The sequence below is a fragment of the Poecilia latipinna genome, unplaced genomic scaffold, assembly GCF_001443285.1.
Source record: "Poecilia latipinna isolate Pla-1442-1.1 unplaced genomic scaffold, P_latipinna-1.0 Scaffold69, whole genome shotgun sequence".
Lineage (NCBI taxonomy): Eukaryota > Metazoa > Chordata > Actinopteri > Cyprinodontiformes > Poeciliidae > Poecilia > Poecilia latipinna.
Genome location: NW_015112685.1, coordinates 409061 through 430076, shown reverse-complemented (window position 1 = coordinate 430076; position 21016 = coordinate 409061). Strand labels below are relative to the sequence as shown.

The window sequence follows — 21016 nt, the reverse complement described above, 5'->3', positions numbered from 1 at the left end:
TAAGTGAAACATAGACAAGTAAATTTAGAGCAATGCAGCGTTTTGTTTCAAAAAATACTTGAGTTGTGTTACTCTTTCATATATATATATATCACAAAAGCACTCACATAATATTGTGTTGTGATCTGCAACGTGCCTTTCATCGGGAGCTTTCTTTGATGTCAGCGGTGTTGCAAGAGCAACGGGAGCCAAAGAGAGCGTGTTTCCCCACAGCATGGATCCATGCAGTATTAGAGGCTTATGAGGATCTCATCACTCTCCATCCTGGTAATGTTTCTGTCAGTGTGCCGGATGGGAACCATTACATCCCACTGATCATCATTCACAAGATGCAGTCTTACGTAGATGCTGTTGGTTTTATTGCGCACCATATTAGTCTGTTTGTGTGATGTAGCACAGGAGTTTGCCTCGTTGACCTAGTTTCAGATTTTTTTTTTTTTTTTCAGGTAAGGATGGCAAAAAATAAAACTGAAAATAGACTTAAATGTTAATAGCCTGTTGATTTTGTATCATTGTCTTCGTTTCAGAACAGCTTCCCCATCTATGATACGGTTCATTCTTCATGTTTCGCTCAGTCAGTCTCTGTGGCAAAAGGCCAGTGTGTCTTATCCATCACTAATCTGCAGCCATTAGCATTCATGGTCCATTAGCCATCAAGTAGCTAATATAAAATTTTAATTGTAGGCCATAAAGTTTGTTGTAGCACTCTAACACAAGCTCCCATTGAGAATGTTTTATTACTCGGGCTTTCAGTGGAACTGTTCACATTATGAGGGCTGATGAGTTTTCATATTGTATGTCTGAAGTGGTTAAGTCACATTTAGTGTTATGTTTGTGCACATAAAACATTTTCTGCGTAAGATTGACTACTAACTTTGTATTTGCATCAACATTAGTAAATAATGTTACAATTTTGGTCAGTGTATTTTCTGCACACGTGGATATTTTAAAAAATCCAGTTTCCTGGTACATCGATTGGCATCACTTGGTGTTAAATTCTCAATTTATGTTACACTGAATAAAGATATCACCCATTTCTTTATAGCATCACCGTATTGGTATAGATGTAAGTAAATACTATATAGATTTGAACAGTTTGATGCTGTGACCCATAAGATTTACTTATTGAAATTCATTATCTAAAAAGAAGCAAATATACATTATCAACTTCCATAAAATTGAGAAGTAGTATTTATGTGCTTCTTGCAGAAAACGCTATATAGTTTTGATATCTGTACCTTCATAGACTGACACGAGTGTAGAAAAAGGCAAATAATGGCAGGTTAATTAGTCGGGGTATTTGCAGCCAAATTTGTTTTGGTTGAATAACCAAAAGTATATCAGTCTTTATTTCTCTTTAGTGCCCTGCAGCAGGTGGGGAAGTGGGACTGGTACCAGAGAAAATCCCAACCAATTACCAATTTTTCTGACAGTAAAATGAATTTAAACCGTATTAAAAGTATGACAGATAATTTCTGAAGTTTTATAAAAACATAATTCAAACCTTGATCTATGTTTAACTGGCTCATTCCTACTCCTATAGTGTAGTGATGTCTACTTTTTAAACCATCTTATCCAAGACAATCTTTGCTCACAGAGAACATTAGAAATCACGCTTGCATGCCGCAGTGTCCTGGTCGCTTAATCTCCTGGTAGCATATCTGTGTGTTTCCAAACACGATAAAACCTTGAGAAAGGGACGTTTACATCCGTACACACGGAGATACCTAAAAAATTTAAGATATTCAAGGGCACGTAAAATCAGATATTAACGTTTTTTGAATACTTTCCCTGATATAAGATGTTTTCCTTCAAAGTGCATTTGCACTGATGCATTTTTATTCTATTTATTATTTCAGACTTTACTTAGTTTTACAACTTAAGTGCAACTACTCCTTCTTTTGTGTTACTTTGCATGCTGGTAAACCAATGCCTTCAGGCATCTGGACCAGTGCAAACATCCTGCTCTAATTAAAACAGACTGATCTACTCCTATTGTCCGAAGACAATTATTATTTGAGTCACATTTTGGAGTTAAACTTGCAAGGAATTTCATAACGTACAAATCTTGTATAACTTTCTAAGTCTTAATCTTGTCTTGCAGCTTGTACCAGCTCTGAATGAATGTTTAAAAAAGCCTTACCCCTGGAGAAGAAATGCTATTCTTCCATGTAATCAAAAAACACAATTTTATTTGGGATTTCAGTGAGTGCGATTTTGCCTAAAGGTCCACAGCCTAATTAGTTTAAGATTAGGAGTAAAGGGACAGAGAAAACAAAACTTTTTACCAGATCAAATCCATAGTTTTTGTATTTTTGTACAAATGCAAGAGTTAAGACTCTGGAATTTTAAACATTTACTTAATATTTTCGCTACCGTGCCTTACAAAATTATTCATACTCTTTGAGCTTCCCCAGATTTTGTCACATTTCAATGAACCCAATGTAATAGGTCAATGTGTGTGAAATAAAAGCTAAAGAATACATAGCTGTCAATAGTTTTTTTTTAATAAATAAATCTGAAAAACGTGGTGCATTTTTGTAGAACCACTTTTTGCAACAGCAATCCTGATTTCGTAAAAATCGTTGGAAACCAATTTACTTTTCTTCTCACCTTACTGTTGTCCTTCGCATTATGTTGGTCTATTACGCAACCACAATAAAAAGACATTAAAATTTGTGGTTGTAATGTGACAAGATGTAAAAGCGTTGAGGCGATATTGATGTGAGAACATGAACAATTTCCCTAAAGCAGCAGGTTTTTCCTTCATATGCATGCAGTTTATCCCAAAATTATTCAGACACCTGGCAAAAATAGGTGTAAAGTAAACTTCAAATTTAACAAACATATTTTCTCTTACTATATGTCAGAGGTGTTTAGACTCACTCGTCAAAGCCCCAGTATCCGGCATGTTTTAGTTGTTTTCCTGGTTCATCACACCTGGATTAAATATTAGCTCATTAGCAGGTCTCTCCAGTAGTTTGAAATGCTGTCGTCGTAGTTGGACGATTTGAATCAGCTGCGTTGGAACAAAGATTCATCTAAAACCAACAGGACAGCAGCCCTGGAGGACCGGAGCTGCTAAAAGTAATGTAAAATGGTAAATAATTCTAACTATTTTGTCGTATTCAAAATCTAAATACGGCAGGCAGCGCTGCCTTTATTCCGACTTGCTTTGTTAGGATCCTGTCACTGTGTTTGGGTTACTATGCAGCTGCTAAATAGAGAGCAGGCTTGCGGTATTGAGACAGACAGATGAGACCACCATGACTTCCCCAGAGAATTTAAGGAATCAAATTTAAAAGCTATTTTCAGCTCCAATGCGAGGTAGAGTCACGTCACCTGGTTTGATATTATTGGATGAAATAGGATACTCTCATTGCCAAGTTTGTTTTAGGCTGTGCGTGTGTGTGCGTGTGTGTGTGTGTACAGGCATCGAAAGAGCTGAAGAGGCTGGGTCAGCATTGTTTGAGTGAATGAGGCAGAAGGGCAGACTCATACGCAAGACTCTGTGTGTGTGTGTTTCCACATCCCTGCCGTGCGTCCATGTTTGTAATACGTTTAGTGCTTTGTTAGCCGTCTGCGCAGGCCTGTCTATATCCGCCAGAACAAGTGTTTGGACTGCATTATTGCCGGTCCTGTCAGCGGCACCTTTCTTTGCGGCGACGCAGAAACTTGGACCGTTTTCAAGACTCCAATGTTATCGCCTTGTTGACTCACGGCTCCTTCAAGTGTTTGAGCTTTGGCAGTGGACGATGTGTGTTAAAGAGAGACAGTATTTGAGTCAACATTACTGAGGGGTGTTATTTTTATTTTATTTTTTTATTTTTGTTCACGTCAGCCTTATGTAAGCATGCGTGTGAGATGTGTACTGTTGGCAGACATGGTCTCCATCACCTGACATCCTTTTGTCCTAAAGTCAGACATCTGTTTTATTCCACCTTTTTTTTTTGTTCATTTAAACAAATAATAACCCAGCAAGTTAAACTCACCAAGCAGGAGGTGTGACCACTTCCATCTTCTTGCACATTCCAAGCCCTGAATCCTTTATCCTCTTCACTTTTCTTTTTTTTTTCATTTCGAAACCCCTTTTCTTCTGCTCAAGCATGTTTACATAGAAGAGAGTGTGTGCTTTTTCTCTTTCTGCTTCTCTTTTGAGCGGCTGTTCAATAGGCAGATGGCTGCGCTTCCTTTTAAGGAATGGTCGCAATAACCTATCGCGCCAGTTACATGTGTATAGCATCTGTGCAGGACTCTATTCCAGCTCAGGCACGGAGACGGACACAGAGGGTCAGGGCTGGATTTAGATTTGCACAAAACAACATTGTTTTTCAGAGTGTGGTATTTCATAGTTTGGATTGTGGGAATTGTTAGGAACTAGCTGTCACTGCGGCTAATTTACTGCTCAAAGTACTTCTGCTGCTTTGTGCTCCTAGGCAACACTCGCCATAAAACCCGGGATAATTTCAATGACAGCACCTTTTTGCTTTTGTTTTAAAACCACACAGAAAGGTATGTACTGGACCTTATCCAGATACAGATTTACTGCGGGAGTGAAGGAAACGTTAACGTTCAGTGTTCCTCTCTGGAGTCGCCTCGAAGTGGCCGCAGCCTTTCCCCTTGACATGTTCCTGAGCCTCCTCTCACCGTCTCTATTTTTCCTCTCTGTTTTTCCTCCTGTCTCTTGCTTTCATGTGCACATATACAACACAGGCATGTCTAAGTGTCTTAGAGTGCCATGTCTAAAGAGTTCCAGCAGCTTGTTACCGAGGTTGTCAGAAAGTGCGGAGACCCACCGCAGAAGTGAGGATGTGTGTGAAATCCCGTGAGCCTGCAGCACAAAAAGCCTATTGCTGTTTTCATGTGGACGGTTTATTTTTCTTCACATTACAGCTGTAACACAACAATTGATTTCCGTACGCTGTCTAAAATTATTTTCAGTGCAGAAACAACCCTAATAATTTTTCTTAAAGCATGTGTAAAACTATGCAATTTTATTTGAAGAAATCTCAAAAGGAATGCACGCAATGTCAACATTTTCTAGGCGTTCAGTCAAGCAGTTAAAGGCTAAATAACATATTTTAGAGCCAAAACCTAAAATATTTAAAGTATGAATCTGATACATTAGATTCTGCCTTTCAAGTGAATTTTATATTAAATTATAATCACTTTTTTTTTGACACAAAATGCCTTTTGAGTCATGTCCTTGTTTATTATTAATGATGCGCTACTTATTAGCAACAAACAAAATGTATGAAGTGCATCTTTTTTGCTACAGGAAATGTGAGAAACAAGAACAGTTTGGAAACGACTTCCAAACTGTGGAAGTTGTTTCCATTTGGAAACAAGGAAAGTTCCCACATTGTGTGGCATTTTCAGATATGTTGAGAGAAAACGTACTAAAAATAGACAAAGAGTCGCTTGCTAGTCACTGTCCTCAGAATAATGCATTTACAGCTACATCTCCTTTACTTTACTTTCATGACTAAAGTACAAATTGATTGTGTTATTACGTCTGTTTTATACATTCAGGGCTCATATACTAAAATTGAACATCTCTCGACCCATCCTGCGACTCCAAACTCCTCACCGCAAGCATTTTCGGTGAGGAGAGACCACCGTCACCATAGCAACTGTGACAGCCTATCAGGTTCTTATAGCATGATAGCCTTTTATTTAAAAGCCTAGAATTAATTCTGCTGCTGCTGAAATTATACTTGTTGAAGTCATAATGTTTTTTGTTGTTGTTGTTGTTGTTTTTTTTTAACATGTATTATATGTTATTTTGATACATTAATTGATACCAAAATATATAATAACCAACTGGTGCATTTTGTGTAAGAGTTTAGCCAGAATCAGTTGGAACAGCTCACCGGGAAAGCCAGCTCTGTCCTATGATGCCCCCACTGATCCGCGTTGATCCATTGATCTCCCAGTCACAGGTGGGAGACAGAAGACATTTTCACAAAAGTAACCATGTCTCCCACCCTATTCATGACATTGTTGCAGAACTAGTCTTTTAGTGACCAGCTGCTGCAAGTAGCATTATCATAGGTCCTTCCAAACAGCTGCTATAGGACTATAACCCCAAAAAACCCACGTTGTTTATGTCCCTTTTTTGCAAGACTCTACACAGTCTCACACAATTCTACATTTTTTTCTCTCTCTTGCATCAACATGCAAAGCTATATTTATAGATAGATAAATGTATCAAGATTGTGAAGCAAAGTTGGATGTTTCAATATGCTGAATTTTCTGTATTAATTTGTCTTGTGTTATTCTATTGCAATTAACAGAAAAAAAAAACATTTCACTTTTTGCATCAGTTTTATATTATGAATTTGTTTCAGTATTTGAATTGCAAAAAATAAAGGAACATTTTAAAGGCAGTACTAATGTACTGAGATGCACCTGCATAGTGGAAAATCCCAGATATAACATCTTACTGCAACTGTGTCGGAATATCTTCATAAAATGAAGACCTGAGTCAAACATAAGACCCTGCCCTTATTATTATTTTTATTTGCTCCGCTTTTCTTCTTCAAAATATTGGAAAACTTTCTCATCTCTATAACTTGTCAAAATCACAGATATACAAACCTATTCTGTCAACATTTTAACATAAGTGATTATGTTTTGTTTTTTTCTTTCAAGACAACTTTAAACTCTTTTTTTCTTTACTGTGAAAATTCAAAATAGTCGTGAAATACAGTCCCAGTCTCAAACTGGTAAATCAAAATTGGCTGTTCCTAAAATGTAAATAATGGGACATTGAACAGGAGCATGCCACTAAATCTAATACTGCAGTTAGTAGCTCGTGTTCTCTGCCGCTGTGGTTTAATTCAACAGAGATCTATCCGACTGTCGGGTTTTGGCTGGAGTTCAAGTACGGCCTCCTTGGCACTGTGCATAACCTCTCACTCCGATTATTATTTTACTTCCTCACATTGTTATTTTATCAGACAAAGCTCCTGTCAGGCTGCAGTCTGTTTATGGCTTGTGGTGCCAGCGTAAGCAGGAATGAAGACTCTGTGGCTCAGTACTCTGGATCGTCACAAAAAAAAAAAAAAGAAAAAGAAAGGACACCTCAATAAAAGCAGATCTCCTGGCTGCCCACAGTCATAAAGGAAAATAAACAAGGTTAGGGCAGAATAATTATGCTGAGCTGCTTCCTGGTATTAAGCGAATGGCGGAACTTCTTGTATTGTGCAGGCACTTCTGTTTTTTTTTTTTTTGTTTGTTTTTTTTCTGAATCACCAGCAGGAAGAGTTTACAGTGATCACATTTAGAGTTTAGCACACTTATTACATAAAACGATGCTATTTTTGCTTCACTACACACACGCCCTACATGTACAGTAGAATCTGCAATCCAACCCTGTTTGGATTTATAAAAACTAGATATGAGTTGATTCCGGCGCCTTGCTCTTATTGTGCTAGAGCAACAATGTGTGGAAGAGGATATTTGATTTACTTCTGCTGTCTACTCACACATATCACTCATTAATATCTTAATAACCTCTTTAAGAGTTTTGTGGCATTAGTGGTCTTTATTTGTAATAATCAGACAGGAAATGGGCAAAGATAAGAGGGTCTTGAATCAGACCCTGCACAGCTGCGTTGAAAGCTACTACACTCTCTGAAATCCGCTGCTCTGCTGTTGCTAAAGAAGTGGCAGTATGTATTTTCCAGGCACAATTAAGTAACTATGTTACCATCAGTTATGTCAACCAAAAAATTGACTTGGCATCATAAACGTATCTGATCCCTTCAAAGTGGGCTCTGTCCTTTCTACCCTTTGCAGCTCGTCCATTCAGCATGTCATTACAACAAGGCTTCTCCATGCCAGCCATTGATCCCATTTAGTAACCCATGCTCAATTCCATAACGGACTATTATTTGTAATTTTCACAACCAAAGCTAGACTGTTTTTACGGCACAACACGGTTTTATTTAGATTAGGAGCTCCAGAGGCTTTCCATCAAAATTTCTCACTTAAAAGTGGCTAAACTGAGAAGCTGTGAACTTTAAAAGTTGACTTGACACATCCCTCATGTACTCGGGCAATTCTGTTGCCAAGAAAAGCACTAAATGGTTGTTCTTGTCAGCACGAGCACCTGACAGATGGCCTTGGGCTGCTCCACAAGCCTTTCTACCATCCTCTGGCAGCAACACCATCAACAGCTTGTGATGGATTAAACTCCTCCTGACCAACTATAAAGAAAGTCTTTCCCCTGTTCTTCCTCGGCACATTTAGATATTATTAAAAAAAAAAATAAACAGCAAAGTGAATCATTTATATACTCGATTTCGTACAAGAGAATGGATGCAGCCGATCTTAATTAAGTTCATCTGTATTTATATTCTTTCTCTGTATCAAAAGGAGATTGTCAGATCAACACTTTCTGACGATGATGGAGTTTAGTAAGAAGCTTGAAGGTCTAACTTCTCTAAAAGCTAAAGTTTAAAGATGGGCTTAGTTGACGACTTTTGAAAGTAAGACTACAGTCTTCAAATAAAGTGTTACCGAAAATTAATGTGTTATTAACAACAGTGAAGGATCTCTAATATTCTGCTTTCAATTTAGTTTTTTGTAAATCATCTTTTACTGTTTTATTCCAGCTGCGGCAACATCTGTACATCTGATTGCTTTGCTTTTCGCAAATTGTCTGTGTGTATGTGCATGTGGTTCATACTTGTATCTCTATGGTAAACACATTTAATGTAATTATGAATCTTTTGCGGCTCTTAATAGCCCTTATATGCTTTGGCAGTGTTTCTGCTAATAATCACAACATCAGCTCACTTTTAATGGCTTCAACGTTTATAGAGACTCTCATAATGTGTTTATGTGACTGAGGTAATACTAGACTGAATCGTTTGGAGAGTTTTTTAGTCTATGGACTTTTCACAAAATGCTTTATGTACATTTGTGGTGGTAAGATTTACTCTATTTACAAAGTAAATGGGTGAATATGCACACCTTTCTGAGGCAAATTGTAGCATCAGGCAGTATTTTTTTATATATATAAATGCAATTTAGCTGCTTTCTGGTTTGTTTCAAAGTGGTGGGGGCTACTGATTGCATTCTAATTACTAAATGATACATTTGTTAGACCTTTTCCAAAAATCTACACAAATGAAAAAGAGGATTTTCTGTAAGGCTCGTTTTATCCATTGCAATTTTCTACTGTTTTTTCAGACATCAGTTTTAATTGTCACCTTGGCCTTTAGCTGAGCTTCATCAGCTAACGTTGTAAGTTGTAAGACATAAACTATTACTTATGGTGACCCTGCAGTGCAAACCACACTAAACACAACTACAAATTAGAAAATACAAGATTAACTAAGCACAAGTAATCTTAATATTGTTTTGTTTTCTTAATTTGCTTAGTTAATGTTGTGGTTCTTTTAGATGTGTAGTTTTGTTTAGTAATTTCTGGATGTGGTTTTCACTTCAGTGACACCCTAATTACCAGTTATAATGACTACCAAATTTATATTTAGTATTAATATTTAGTTTACATATTTGACATTAATATTTAACTAGTGCAATATATCATAAAACATCATTCTTAGTATACACACAGCAAAAAAGAGTTTTCTACGTCAATTCATTGTGTAAAATTATGGAAGAAGTTAAATGAGGAGCTTAAGCAAAGTCAAAATTTAATACAATTAAAAGGAAATGTAAGGATGTAATTTTCACAACACCGTATTTTCCAGACTATAAGGCACACCTAAAAGCCTTACATTTTCTCAAAAATTAGCAATGCGCCTTATAATCCGGTGCGCCTTATATGTGCACCGTCAGGGACAGATTCCAAAATCTGTCCCTGACACAGAGAGGTAAAGTGTACAGTACGCACGCTGGCAGCGATAAACCAATCAGAGGACATTACATAATACGTAAAGTACGTACGCCAGCAGCAATGAACCAATCAGAAAATTGTTGTCAGAGTTCTGCAGCATAGGCCTCCGGTAAAAACCAGACAGGTTTTGACACGGTGATGCGTGTAAAAACCAGACAGGTTTTTCCACTCCTCACCGTGCCTGTTCATCTGCGACTCCATGTGCGCCCATCTCACTGCTACTGTGAAAAAGGAAGTGAAACTAATTCGGAGTTTGCCGTCATTCCGGGAGGATTAACCAAAGAACTTCAACCGCTGGACATTGGTGTAAACGGGGTGTTCAAAAGGAAGTTGCGAGCGGCGTGGGAGCGATGGATGACAGACCCGTCTCAGACGTTTACTGAGACGGGGAGGCAGCGCCGGGCGAGTTACGCCACCATGTGTGAATGGATTCTGGATGCCTGGGCTAATGCATCTGCCTTAGCTGTTGTCCGAGCTTTCGCAAATCCGGCGTCATTGCTGAACAGCCACCTGGCAACGAGACTGACTCCGACAATGATGAGAGGGAACCTGGCTTGTTTGATGGCGAAATTTCCCAGCTGTTCAATTCAGATACAGAAGAAGAGGACTTTGATGGATTTGTGGAAGAAGAATAAAAAAATAACGTGAGTGTATTGTTACATAGTCGAATAAAGTTCAACTAAACTTACTGTTTTGTTTCCGTTACCTTTTTTGTTGTTGTTGACCGTATGTTTTAGCATGTGTTTTATAATCCGGTGCGCCTTATGTATGGATTAAATACGAACATAATTGAGAGTGCGCCTTATAGTCTGGGAAATACGGCTTATAGAAATATGGCTGAAAGATAGCAGTAATGTGTAAATTGAGGCTAACGCATATGAGTGGGTAAGGATGTATGGATATTTAGACATATGGAAAATTAACCTATGTTCATTTTTTATTTTTATTTGATTTAATAATGAGGGTCCATCTGAAAACATGATATGAATTTATGGAGTAGGAGCTCATAAGTTTCTTACTTCTTTCTACCCCTTTTTGAGCATGTTAAGAGTATTGTGGTGCAAAAAATATGTCTTTTGCATTTCTTTTTCATGTATGTCAGTTTATACTGCTATCATGTTCAAAATAAAATAAGTAGAAAAAAAAAGCAGAAGGATAGCAGCAGATTTCAGCTACCAAAATACAATTAATTGGCAGGGAAAAGTCTTCTAGATGTTTTTGTTGTCACTCAGTGAAAAAGGAAACAACACAAACAGTCTTGTCTCTCCAGCAGCCACTTCATACTGTGGTCTTCAGAGAGATGCTGAAGCTATAATTATAATAAATTTGCACTCATTAATCACAGTACAAATATTCTCATACCTCTGGCATCTCTGCATATCTCACTATATGTAGCAAGGTGTAATTTACCACAGTGGTTTTGTCACAAATGGCCTTTTAAATCAAAAATTATTTTTAATAAGGCAACAATGCTAGGGGAAAAGGCAAGCAGTTTCTAAGCATTTAATGGTAACTGCATTGGGAAAACATTGTGAAAATTGTAGAAGCTAATTAAAATGTGCTCATTTTCTGTAGCTTTGTAATAATAAATGTATACTAAAAGAGCAGGGCGTAGCACAGTGTTTGCATAATTACGTTACATAATTACATTTTCTTTAATGTGTTCAACTGTTCATAAGAAACTAACTTGTTGGAGCGCCTCACAGAAAACTATAAAGTGCAAGTGAATACAGTGTCATGCTGTGCAAATAAAACGGTAATGAAAAGTCAAGTACTGAATTACTAACTAGCAACATAACAGTACACATCTAAACTGGGATTAAGGAAATTTATTTGAGTTATTGCACATTTCCTTCTTTCTCAAAAAAGTACAGCTAAGCTGTTGAAGTGTACAATCTTACATCAGCGGGGGGGAAAAAAACTGCAGTGAAGTTCAGCATCAGTTGATCTATGAGCCTGCTGCTGCAGTACAAGATTTTGCTGTCTGTGTTTATTTTGTTTAGAGAAATATATGTATTGTACAGATTACATTGTCCTGATTTGTTCACTATCTGTGTTATGGAAAAGAATAGAAGTCAGAATTTAGCATACACCCAGCAGCTGCTTCATTCCTACGGGTATAATTTTAGGGCAATCTAAATCCTAATGTACGATTTATCATCTGCAGTTGTACATCATGTCATTAATTGATCTACTGTAAGATAACATGGCAGACTCAGAGTACTATAGTTTGTGCTTTCCAGCAAGCCTTTATCTTCATACAGTGTAGACAAAATCAATATCTCTGCAGCTGTGTGGCACTTGTTGCCTGATCATGTTTCATTCACCGTTTGCCCAGTGTGAACTGTGAAGGGCCTGTCTGTTAATGAGCAACACCACAGCATCAAATTCTGAAAGACAGCCAGAGGCTTTACTTAAAAAAAACATTAATAGGCAATTAAGGAATTAATCAGTACTGGCATCGACAGTGTCACTGCTTTTACTCTCCCTAAATCTCTGGGCCTCATGTATTAAAGGCTCGCATAGACTTTGTTGCATAAATCACAAGTTCAACTTGAACTTGTGATTTATGCAACTGTGTGCTTTTGGATCTGGCAACAGAAAATAGTTATCATTTACAAACCAGTCCTCCTTGTTTGCCTTTAGTGGTCTTGCTTCTAGGGTTTCCAAAATTTGTGCAGCGCACAAAATTAAAACTGACTGTGTAGTCTAATGCTGTGCTGAAATGCAACGTACAAAATGATGTTGCACATTTTCTCAGTCATGTACAGTAAGCTCAAAAAAGTTATTCAGCTGTTCGAGAGAGAGAACCTGCACGCTTAAAGGTTTACAGTTATGTTTCCCTCATGGTCTGTCTGAAATTTTGGCAAAACTTCATCATTATTTGCCATTGAAGATGAAATTATCACAATAGCCTTAACAGCTTGTCACTTTCCATATAAATATTGCTTAGATCCAGAGAAATCTAGCTGATCATGACATTCTAGTACTTAATTTTTTCAATAAACCAGTGGGTATCATGAGCTAAATTTGACATTGTGTTATAATAAGATTCAAACTGAATTGTATGCAAATGAATTTCAATCTGTATATAAGAATCAAGACCAAATGAAGCTATTTCTTTTCATTCTTAAGTTATCGTTCATTAAAAAAAAATCCACATCAGACTTTCATGGGTGACTAATTTGAGTTGGCTTAGTATATTTTTCTTTGCAGAGTGACTGTCCAAACCTCATGGTAGAAAATGCCTGAAATTTTGCAAAAAATCATGTTGATCACTAACCCTTCATCACTCTCACAATCATCAGCAGAATCAGATCTGTTGTTGTTGTTGTTGTTGTTGTTTCAACCTTGCAGACCACTCAGATCTACTCTGCATCCACAGAATCAGAACCAAATGTGAAGAAGCAGCATTCATTGTTTATGCACCACAAATCTGGAAACTTCCAGGAAACTGCAGAAACACTGAGTTCATTTAAATCAAGGCTATTTACTAATTTGCTTACAGTTGCCTTTGACTAAAAATAGCTGAAAAACAGATTAATTTTGCTGATGGTATTTGACGAAATGAAATGTTTATTTCCTGTTCCCGCTGTAGTTGGTTACTGTTATGTTTTTAAAGCACTTTGAACTGCCTTGTTGCTGAAATATGCTATACAAATAAATCGAACTTGACTTTTGTATACAGCTCTACCCGAAACGACACATCACAGAAATGAGAAAATGGTGACCAGCGTGTTCATATGGCGTCTCAAATGTCTATATCACTACGCTGCTAAATTCGATTGCTCAAAAAAGAAACTTGATAGAATGCAAATCCCCTGAGTTGCCACCACCTGCCCCAGTCACCCGATTTAGACAGATTTTTGGAGTCGACTTGGACTGTTCAGACCACCATGGTGGAACACCGTGCCTTTACAAGAGAGAATGCTTTTGGGTTGCAGCAGAGTAGATAAGTATTGATCTCCTTGTAACTGAGCCTGCTACACCTATATGTGCCTGAGAGTTAAACTTTCTTTACAATGCTTGGCACAGGAGTAAAAGGCTTCACCGTGATGTTACAGCAGCTGCAGCTGGTCGCCCACATGATGGGAATGTTGATCAACCGGCACGTTTTTCCTGTTTTTCCTGTTTTTCCTGAAAATGCATCCCTATTTTTCATTTCTTTAGAGCAGTCTGCTTTGTTTTGTTTCCTGAGCTGCGGAGATGTGACATTTTGTTATTCACTATTTTACCACTTTTATTTCATTTTATGTTAGAACATAAAAAGTAATACAAAGAAAGTAAATATGAGCAAAAGCAATATTTCCTTCTTTCTGTGTCAGTATAATCAAGTTATTTGACCTTTGTTGGATCTGAATATTTCTGGATTCAGTAGACACTGTCTTACAATTATTTAAATGACAAAATAAAGAGCTCGCCCCCTGCTGTATATGGATATTTTTACATCAAATGGGCAGATGAAAATAATATGTCACAGACAATGTTCAATAAAAAAAATGTATGCTGTTAAAGTATTTTTTTCTTGTATTTGTAATTTCTCTACTCTCTTTTTAACATGCCAAGTTGAAAACAGAAAATGTGTTTCAGTACCTTCTAAGCTCTTATCTTCACCCAAACACATTTTGCCCCTCTAAACCATTTGGGAGATGCTCAGAATTCATTAAAAGCATGTTGCTTTATCATATCCTCCATAAAATGTACTTTGTAGAAGTTTAAAGTAGGCTTTGTTCTCTTAAGAGGCTTATAAGCTCATCTATCATAAATGTCCCACTCTTTCATCTACATTGTTTTCTTTTTTGCGGTTCTGTATATATATTTTTTCTCTCTTTTGGTTACAACACTTCTATTTAGCCTTGCGCTTCAGTGCATGCATGCAGTATGTGTTTCTGTGTAGATATCCTGCACACAATGTACAGTATGCCTCTGAGCATGCTTGTGCACAGCAAAGCAAATGGTATATGTGAAATGATGGAGCATTCTGTCTGCATTTGAGCATGAATCATGATGTGTCTCCAACATGGACAGCAGGGGTGTCCCTTGATAATTGTAGCAGTTTGTGTTCAGTGTCCCAAACGGTTCTAAGACGCTGCTGGCTGCTGGGGTTATTTAACAGCTCTGCGGGAGGTCCGAGGGTCTAGGCGCAGGTGTTGCTCTTACCTTCAAATGCTTGTCTGTGAGATACTATACTCTGCGAGAGCCATTTTCATTTTAATCAGCATGGGGCTGCTGGAGTCGGAAATCAATCTATGATGGTGTTGATGGCACTGTGGATGGGCCACAGGAAGATTCAGGGGGTTTTGCTTCTTCTCAGTTTGAGACCGTGTTCTTAGTTGATAATTGGTGAATCGGTATTTTAAAAGCATACTTGAAATACACGATTATATACGTATTTCAAATTTAGTACAACCTATGGGGATTGTAGTAATTTCTTTTTTTAAAATATGTATAAGATATGACTTTTGAAACCTTCACTGCAATGCTGAGCACACCACCATATGCATTTAATTTCTTAAATTTAGATGTAGGCTGGGTGCCAGAATCCCTGTCATTCTGTGACAAATCCATCAGAGAAGCTTATAGTGCAACTGTGTATGAAGCTAACAGGGCCACTAACTCAGTTGTACTTAACACAGAAAGTACTCCCTGTCTGCTGGTTTTGTTCTTTTGCTTGATGCAATCATCTTCTCTTCCCAACTGGTATGATAAACTGAATACATTGTGTTTTTACTGGAATGTTTAAAATCCAAATCAGATCTGTTTTGTGATTCTATTGTCCTGATTTTATGAAGAAGAAAAACATACAGATAGTATCTGTGGCTATTTAGTGATGTTGGACCTTCTATCTTCTTGCAGATAGAGAAGGTCCTCGGTTCTAATACTGGCCTCTTTATGCTTAAAGTTTCCATGTTCTCTAAACGTGACGGTTGGTAAACCTCTCTATGTTGACCTGTAATGGGTTGGCAATCTGTCGAATATTCCTTTCTCTAGCCCAACTAACAATTATGCATGGATAGGATGACGATGGATGGATACAATCTGGATCTCTTATCTTTAGATGACATTATATCTTGCCCTATATGAAGAAACTAAAATAAGCTGAGTTGCCATGAAGGTTCTTGTGAAGTTTTTTTTTTTCCTTTTCATTGAATACATTTATTCAGATGAAAGGTCGGATGAACAAATACAAGTTCACAGAGAGACTCGATGATGGCGAGGAGTGATTCATTTATTATGAATTGCTTCTAATCAAAAACTCTTTAACCATCTTTACAAGCTGTGCCATTAAATGGGCACTACATGCTTTCACATTCATTTTAACGTAACTGTCTTTCCCTTTCAAATTAATCTGTGGTCAAGTTGTGTAAACCACAGAGATCATATCTAACAAATAAGAGGGTTAAATCAACTTGTGTTGCTGGTAACAAACAGCCTCTGACATCAACAAGCCTTTTTATGAGGCCCCTGTGCTGTTTCTGTGGTGAAGGAGGAACCACTCAGTAAAGGGCAGGGAGCCATTACGGTGTGTTTAATCAGTGCACGCCAATAATTAGAGTACTTCAAGCCTTTTCAGACTCCTCTGTTCAACCTCTGCATCTGGTTGGTCTTACAGCAGTGGTATTAAATTATTTGAGTGCGGAGGTCAAAGTAAGCAATACATTCAGGTCAAACAAGTCGTTTCCCATCATATTTTCCATTTGTCAAGACCTGGTTTGACAAATAACATCTATGTCTTCTGCTTATTTTGTCATTTGTGCAATGAAATTGTATTTAATAATAAAAAAAACATTTATCCTTAACATGTATGAAGTGTTTTCTTTTTCAGGTTTATCTGCATCTCTCACTTAGCCAGGTTTTGTAATTTTGCCTAGTATAGTGCACCGACATTACAATTGGGTTTTGCCTTGAAGTATTTTTAAAGTTATAACTAGTCCCATTTTGTTAGTGTTAAAAAAATGCTTCATATCATCTGATGGTATAGTTTTCTTGGAAAATTGTTGCCGTGGTATTTTAACGAGAAAACAGTTTTTGCTCTGTAGAAAAACGTCGGAGTGATTCATCTGTCAGTGAGTTAAAAAGATGTCTATGGTGTCCATACACCCAGTGTTAAATAAGTTACAGTATCAATGCTGAGATTTTTGCAGACTGTAGGCAAATGTGTAAAAACATAAAACCTGTGTATAGGGAAAGTTATTGTGCAATGTACTACATATCATGAAAAACAAGCAATGAAGGTACTTCCTGTTTAATTTACTCTTGTGAAATCTTGATTGAGTTAGACAAACATCTTTGGCCAACATGCAATTTGTAATGTAGTCCTACAGCCTCACCTGCTGGACATTAATAGCAATGTCAGCTGTACTCATGTATTTTTCTCCTTTTTATCTTTCTTTTTCCCTCCATCCTTTTCTCCTTTAATTCCTATATCCCACATCTTATTCCCTTCCACTCCTTCCCCTTATGTCCTTGTTTCTCTCTCTTTCTTCAGAATATGCAAGAACATAACAATGAGCTCCAACATCACGGACCCTGGTCTCCTCTTGACTGCCAACACATCGCCGCGAACAGCCGGAGCCTACTCTCAATCCAGTGCGCATCACAAGAACCTTAATTTCACTCCTCAACCTGAGAATGAAACACCCCGTGATCCTCTTGGTGGTCATCCTGTGTGGCAAGTTGTCCTCATTGTTTTACTGACAGGCTCGCTGTCACTGGTCACCATTGTTGGCAACATTCTGGTAGTGGTCTCCTTCAAGGTCAATCGCCAGCTGAAGACAGTCAACAACTATTTTCTACTGAGTTTGGCTGTAGCTGACCTCATAATAGGAGTAATCTCCATGAATCTCTACACAGCTTACCTTATAATGGACTACTGGGCCCTAGGCACATGGGCCTGTGACCTTTGGCTGACTATTGACTATGTTGCAAGCAACGCATCAGTTATGAACCTTCTGGTCATTAGCTTTGATCGCTACTTTTCTATAACCAGACCTTTGACCTACCGGGCCAAACGGACCACAAAGAGAGCTGGCGTCATGATTGGCCTAGCCTGGCTTGTTTCTCTTGTCCTGTGGGCCCCAGCCATACTGCTGTGGCAGTATTTTGTAGGTCAAAGGACGGTACCCCAAAACCAATGCTATATCCAGTTCCTCACAGAGCCAATTACAACCTTCTGCACAGCAATGGCGGCTTTCTATCTACCTGTGACAATAATGAGCATTTTATACTGGCGCATCTATAAGGAAACCCAAAACCGTTCAAAAGAGTTGGCTGGACTGCAAGGTTCAGAAGGTCGTGGAGGGCCAGGGGGAAGAGCAGGAAATAATAAACGAGGTGAGAGAGCTCGCTTTGTACATCAAACTGGAAGTTCTAGGAGCTGTGGTAGCTATGAGTTGAACAGGATGCCTAAGAAAAAGAGCACATGTCAGGAGCTGGTGGGGCGATTCCGCTGCTGGCCAGGTGTTCGTTCTTGGAGACCTGGAAGTATCAGGCATGGGGATGGTGATCCGGACCAGAGCAGCAGTGACAGCTGGAACAATAATGATGCAGCGGCCTCTTTGGACCATTCCGGGTCCTCGGAGGATGAGGACTGTGGAGGAAGAGAGATGATTTCTCAAAGTCATGCTATTTTTTCGATTGTCCTCAGCCTACCTGGCATTAAGGCTGCAGTCAACTCTCAGCTTACCTCTTGCGAGGATCTGGATGTGGCCTCAGAAGAGGATCCACTGAGGGGAGACAGTTTATCAACAGTCACCACTACCACAACTGCTCCCATTACACCTGAGGGAACAAACAATACAGAAAATAGCTACCACCAACGCTTCAGCTCACGCAAGACACGGTCAATGTCCACCATTCAGGCCAAGTCTCACCAAGGGTTTCTGGATGATACCCCATCAACGGCTGCCACTGATGGCTCTACCACCTGCACGGCCACCAAGTCCTCCTCTGTCCCCCTTTCTTTTAAAGAAGCTGCTATGGCAAAGCGCTTTGCCACACGAACCCGGACTCAGATCACAAAGAGGAAACGGATGTCTTTAGTGAAGGAGAAGAAAGCAGCTCAAACACTCAGCGCTATCCTCTTAGCTTTCATCATCACCTGGACACCGTACAACATCATGGTGTTAATCACAACCTTTTGTAAAGTTTGCATCCCACAGACCCTGTGGGCGGTGGGCTACTGGCTGTGCTATGTAAACAGCACGGTCAACCCCATGTGCTACGCGCTTTGCAATAAGACTTTCCGGACAACCTTTAAGATGATACTGCTGTGCCGCTGGGATCAGAAGAAAAGACGGAAGCTGCAGTTTCAACAGAGGCAGTCGGTGGTCTTCCACAGGGGCATTCCCAGGGAGTCTACGTAAAATAACTGAGTAATGAGTCGGTTGTTGACAGTTTCAACATTCAACACAGGACAATGGAAATACAGGTTTCTTGGCCTAAAAGTCCGCACTGTCCTTGTCTGCTGTTATGTAAAATACAGCAACACTACATGGTGGTCTTGTGATGTGTGTTTATGTTGGAGCATCAATGTACTTTGGCAAACGGGTACCAGTGGGCAGTTTTGCCTGAGGCGAGGTCCACAGATGAAAGTTTTGTCTTTCTTATGAAAGAATTCTTTACCATTTCACTCTAGTGCTTCTGGCAGAAGATGACGAGGAAATGATCACAAAGGGCTTTTAAAAGGCATTGCAGGACAAATATGGAAGTGCAATTGACAAAACGTAGGCATGTCCATGTAAGGGATTTACATTTCTTACAACTTCCCTCTGTGGGTAGCTAGAACTGTAATGTGTAGACTGGTTTTACATTTCAAACAAAACTGTATGTCTATAATATGTTCCTGAAAGCCACGGTAAAAAGGAGACTTGTGTTCACTGGCTTCTACATTTTACTAGTTTGCAGTGACTTCTTCTTAAATGGCATGTGTTTTTTAGCAGAACTTCTGTGGATTATATTTCTACATCGATATAGCTTTCTTGTGTATCATGAAATATAAAAGTTCTTAAAATGTGTCCTTACTCTCACTCGTCAGAGAACTGCTTTTTTTCTTTTCTTTTTTTTTTTTTTTCCTTTTGTGATTTTCATCTTTGGTTTTCTAGGTATTCCAGAGATTTTGAGCCAGTTTAAAAATGATACATTTGATGAAGTGAGTTGTGAATATATTGTGGCACCACAGTGAAATGCTGTTGTGTTCAATGTGATTGTTGTGTTTTTCTATGGTGAACACAATGGGTACTTTGGTTGTGTTTTCTGTGCTTGCAGTTTCCTGTCAAAAGCAATGACTGTATAACGATGAAAAGGTTCTGTGTACATTTCTGACCTAGTATACTGAGACTAAATGCGCACAAAGATGTACTTTTTTATTTGCTCTGGCTTGGTTTCTCACTTTGAAACATCTAGTCATGAAAGCAGCAATTGCGCCCTCTGGAGGGATATCTGATTGCTACAGTGTAATTTTAACATTTACATAATAGGCTCTAAATTGTGACGAAAGAGGAATATATTTCCAAATGTTGAGTAACTCCAAATAGATTATCCATACACATTCATGGTATAACTATTATTTTACTTTCATGTGTTTAGTTCCTTCAAAGTATTATAAAGCCATGTCACATGATTTGTACATAAAGTTGAAACCTTTTTGTAGTATACAGAGAAATATCAAACACAAAAACTAAAATGAAAAATTAATTTGGTGTTTTTTGCAATGCACATTAGTTTTTTGGGTTTTTTTAAACTGCAGAAACATTTCTAATGATGTGCAAAAGATACTGAAGGTAAAAGATAATCTGTAATATAACAGGTGTCATGAAGAAAAATAAATTATTATGGTGAATGTGGTGTTCATCTTTATGTTTTTGAATTATGTGCAAATTGAATGTCCAAATAAGACACCATCTGCCAACAGTAGGTATTTTAGCTTGCTTTGAACTTAATGTGCTTCAATGTCATCATCAAAATATATTTTTTTCTCTCTTAAATTTTTTTTTGTTCAAGTATGCCTATCATTATATTTTAAATAAAAATTTTAAAAAATGTTTTTGTGTTCATATTTGTGTGGTTTTACTTAATATTTTTGATTTTCCTTTCCCTTCAAATACACAGGGGTTTAAATTATTGAATATACAGTGTCCTCTAACT

The 21016-nt window shown here is 38.1% G+C and overlaps 1 protein-coding gene across 4 annotated transcripts in view; it reads left to right on the top strand.

Annotated features, from left to right (window-relative positions):
* LOC106934551 (muscarinic acetylcholine receptor M3-like) overlaps positions 1 to 20708 on the top strand; it is an 88269-nt gene extending 67561 nt beyond the window's left edge. For 2 of the 4 annotated variants that reach the window (XM_015014536.1, XM_015014545.1), the window contains exon 3: positions 17361 to 20708. In XM_015014536.1, coding sequence (XP_014870022.1) covers positions 17380 to 19236 — 1857 coding nt within the window. In that variant the 5' untranslated portion in view covers positions 17361 to 17379 and the 3' untranslated portion in view covers positions 19237 to 20708. Of the gene's footprint in view, positions 1 to 9915; positions 9996 to 10028; positions 10516 to 17360 lie in introns of those variants that run through there. The other 2 variants (XM_015014525.1, XM_015014529.1) reach the window with 2 other exon arrangements.
* Positions 20709 to 21016: the final 308 nt, after the last annotated feature.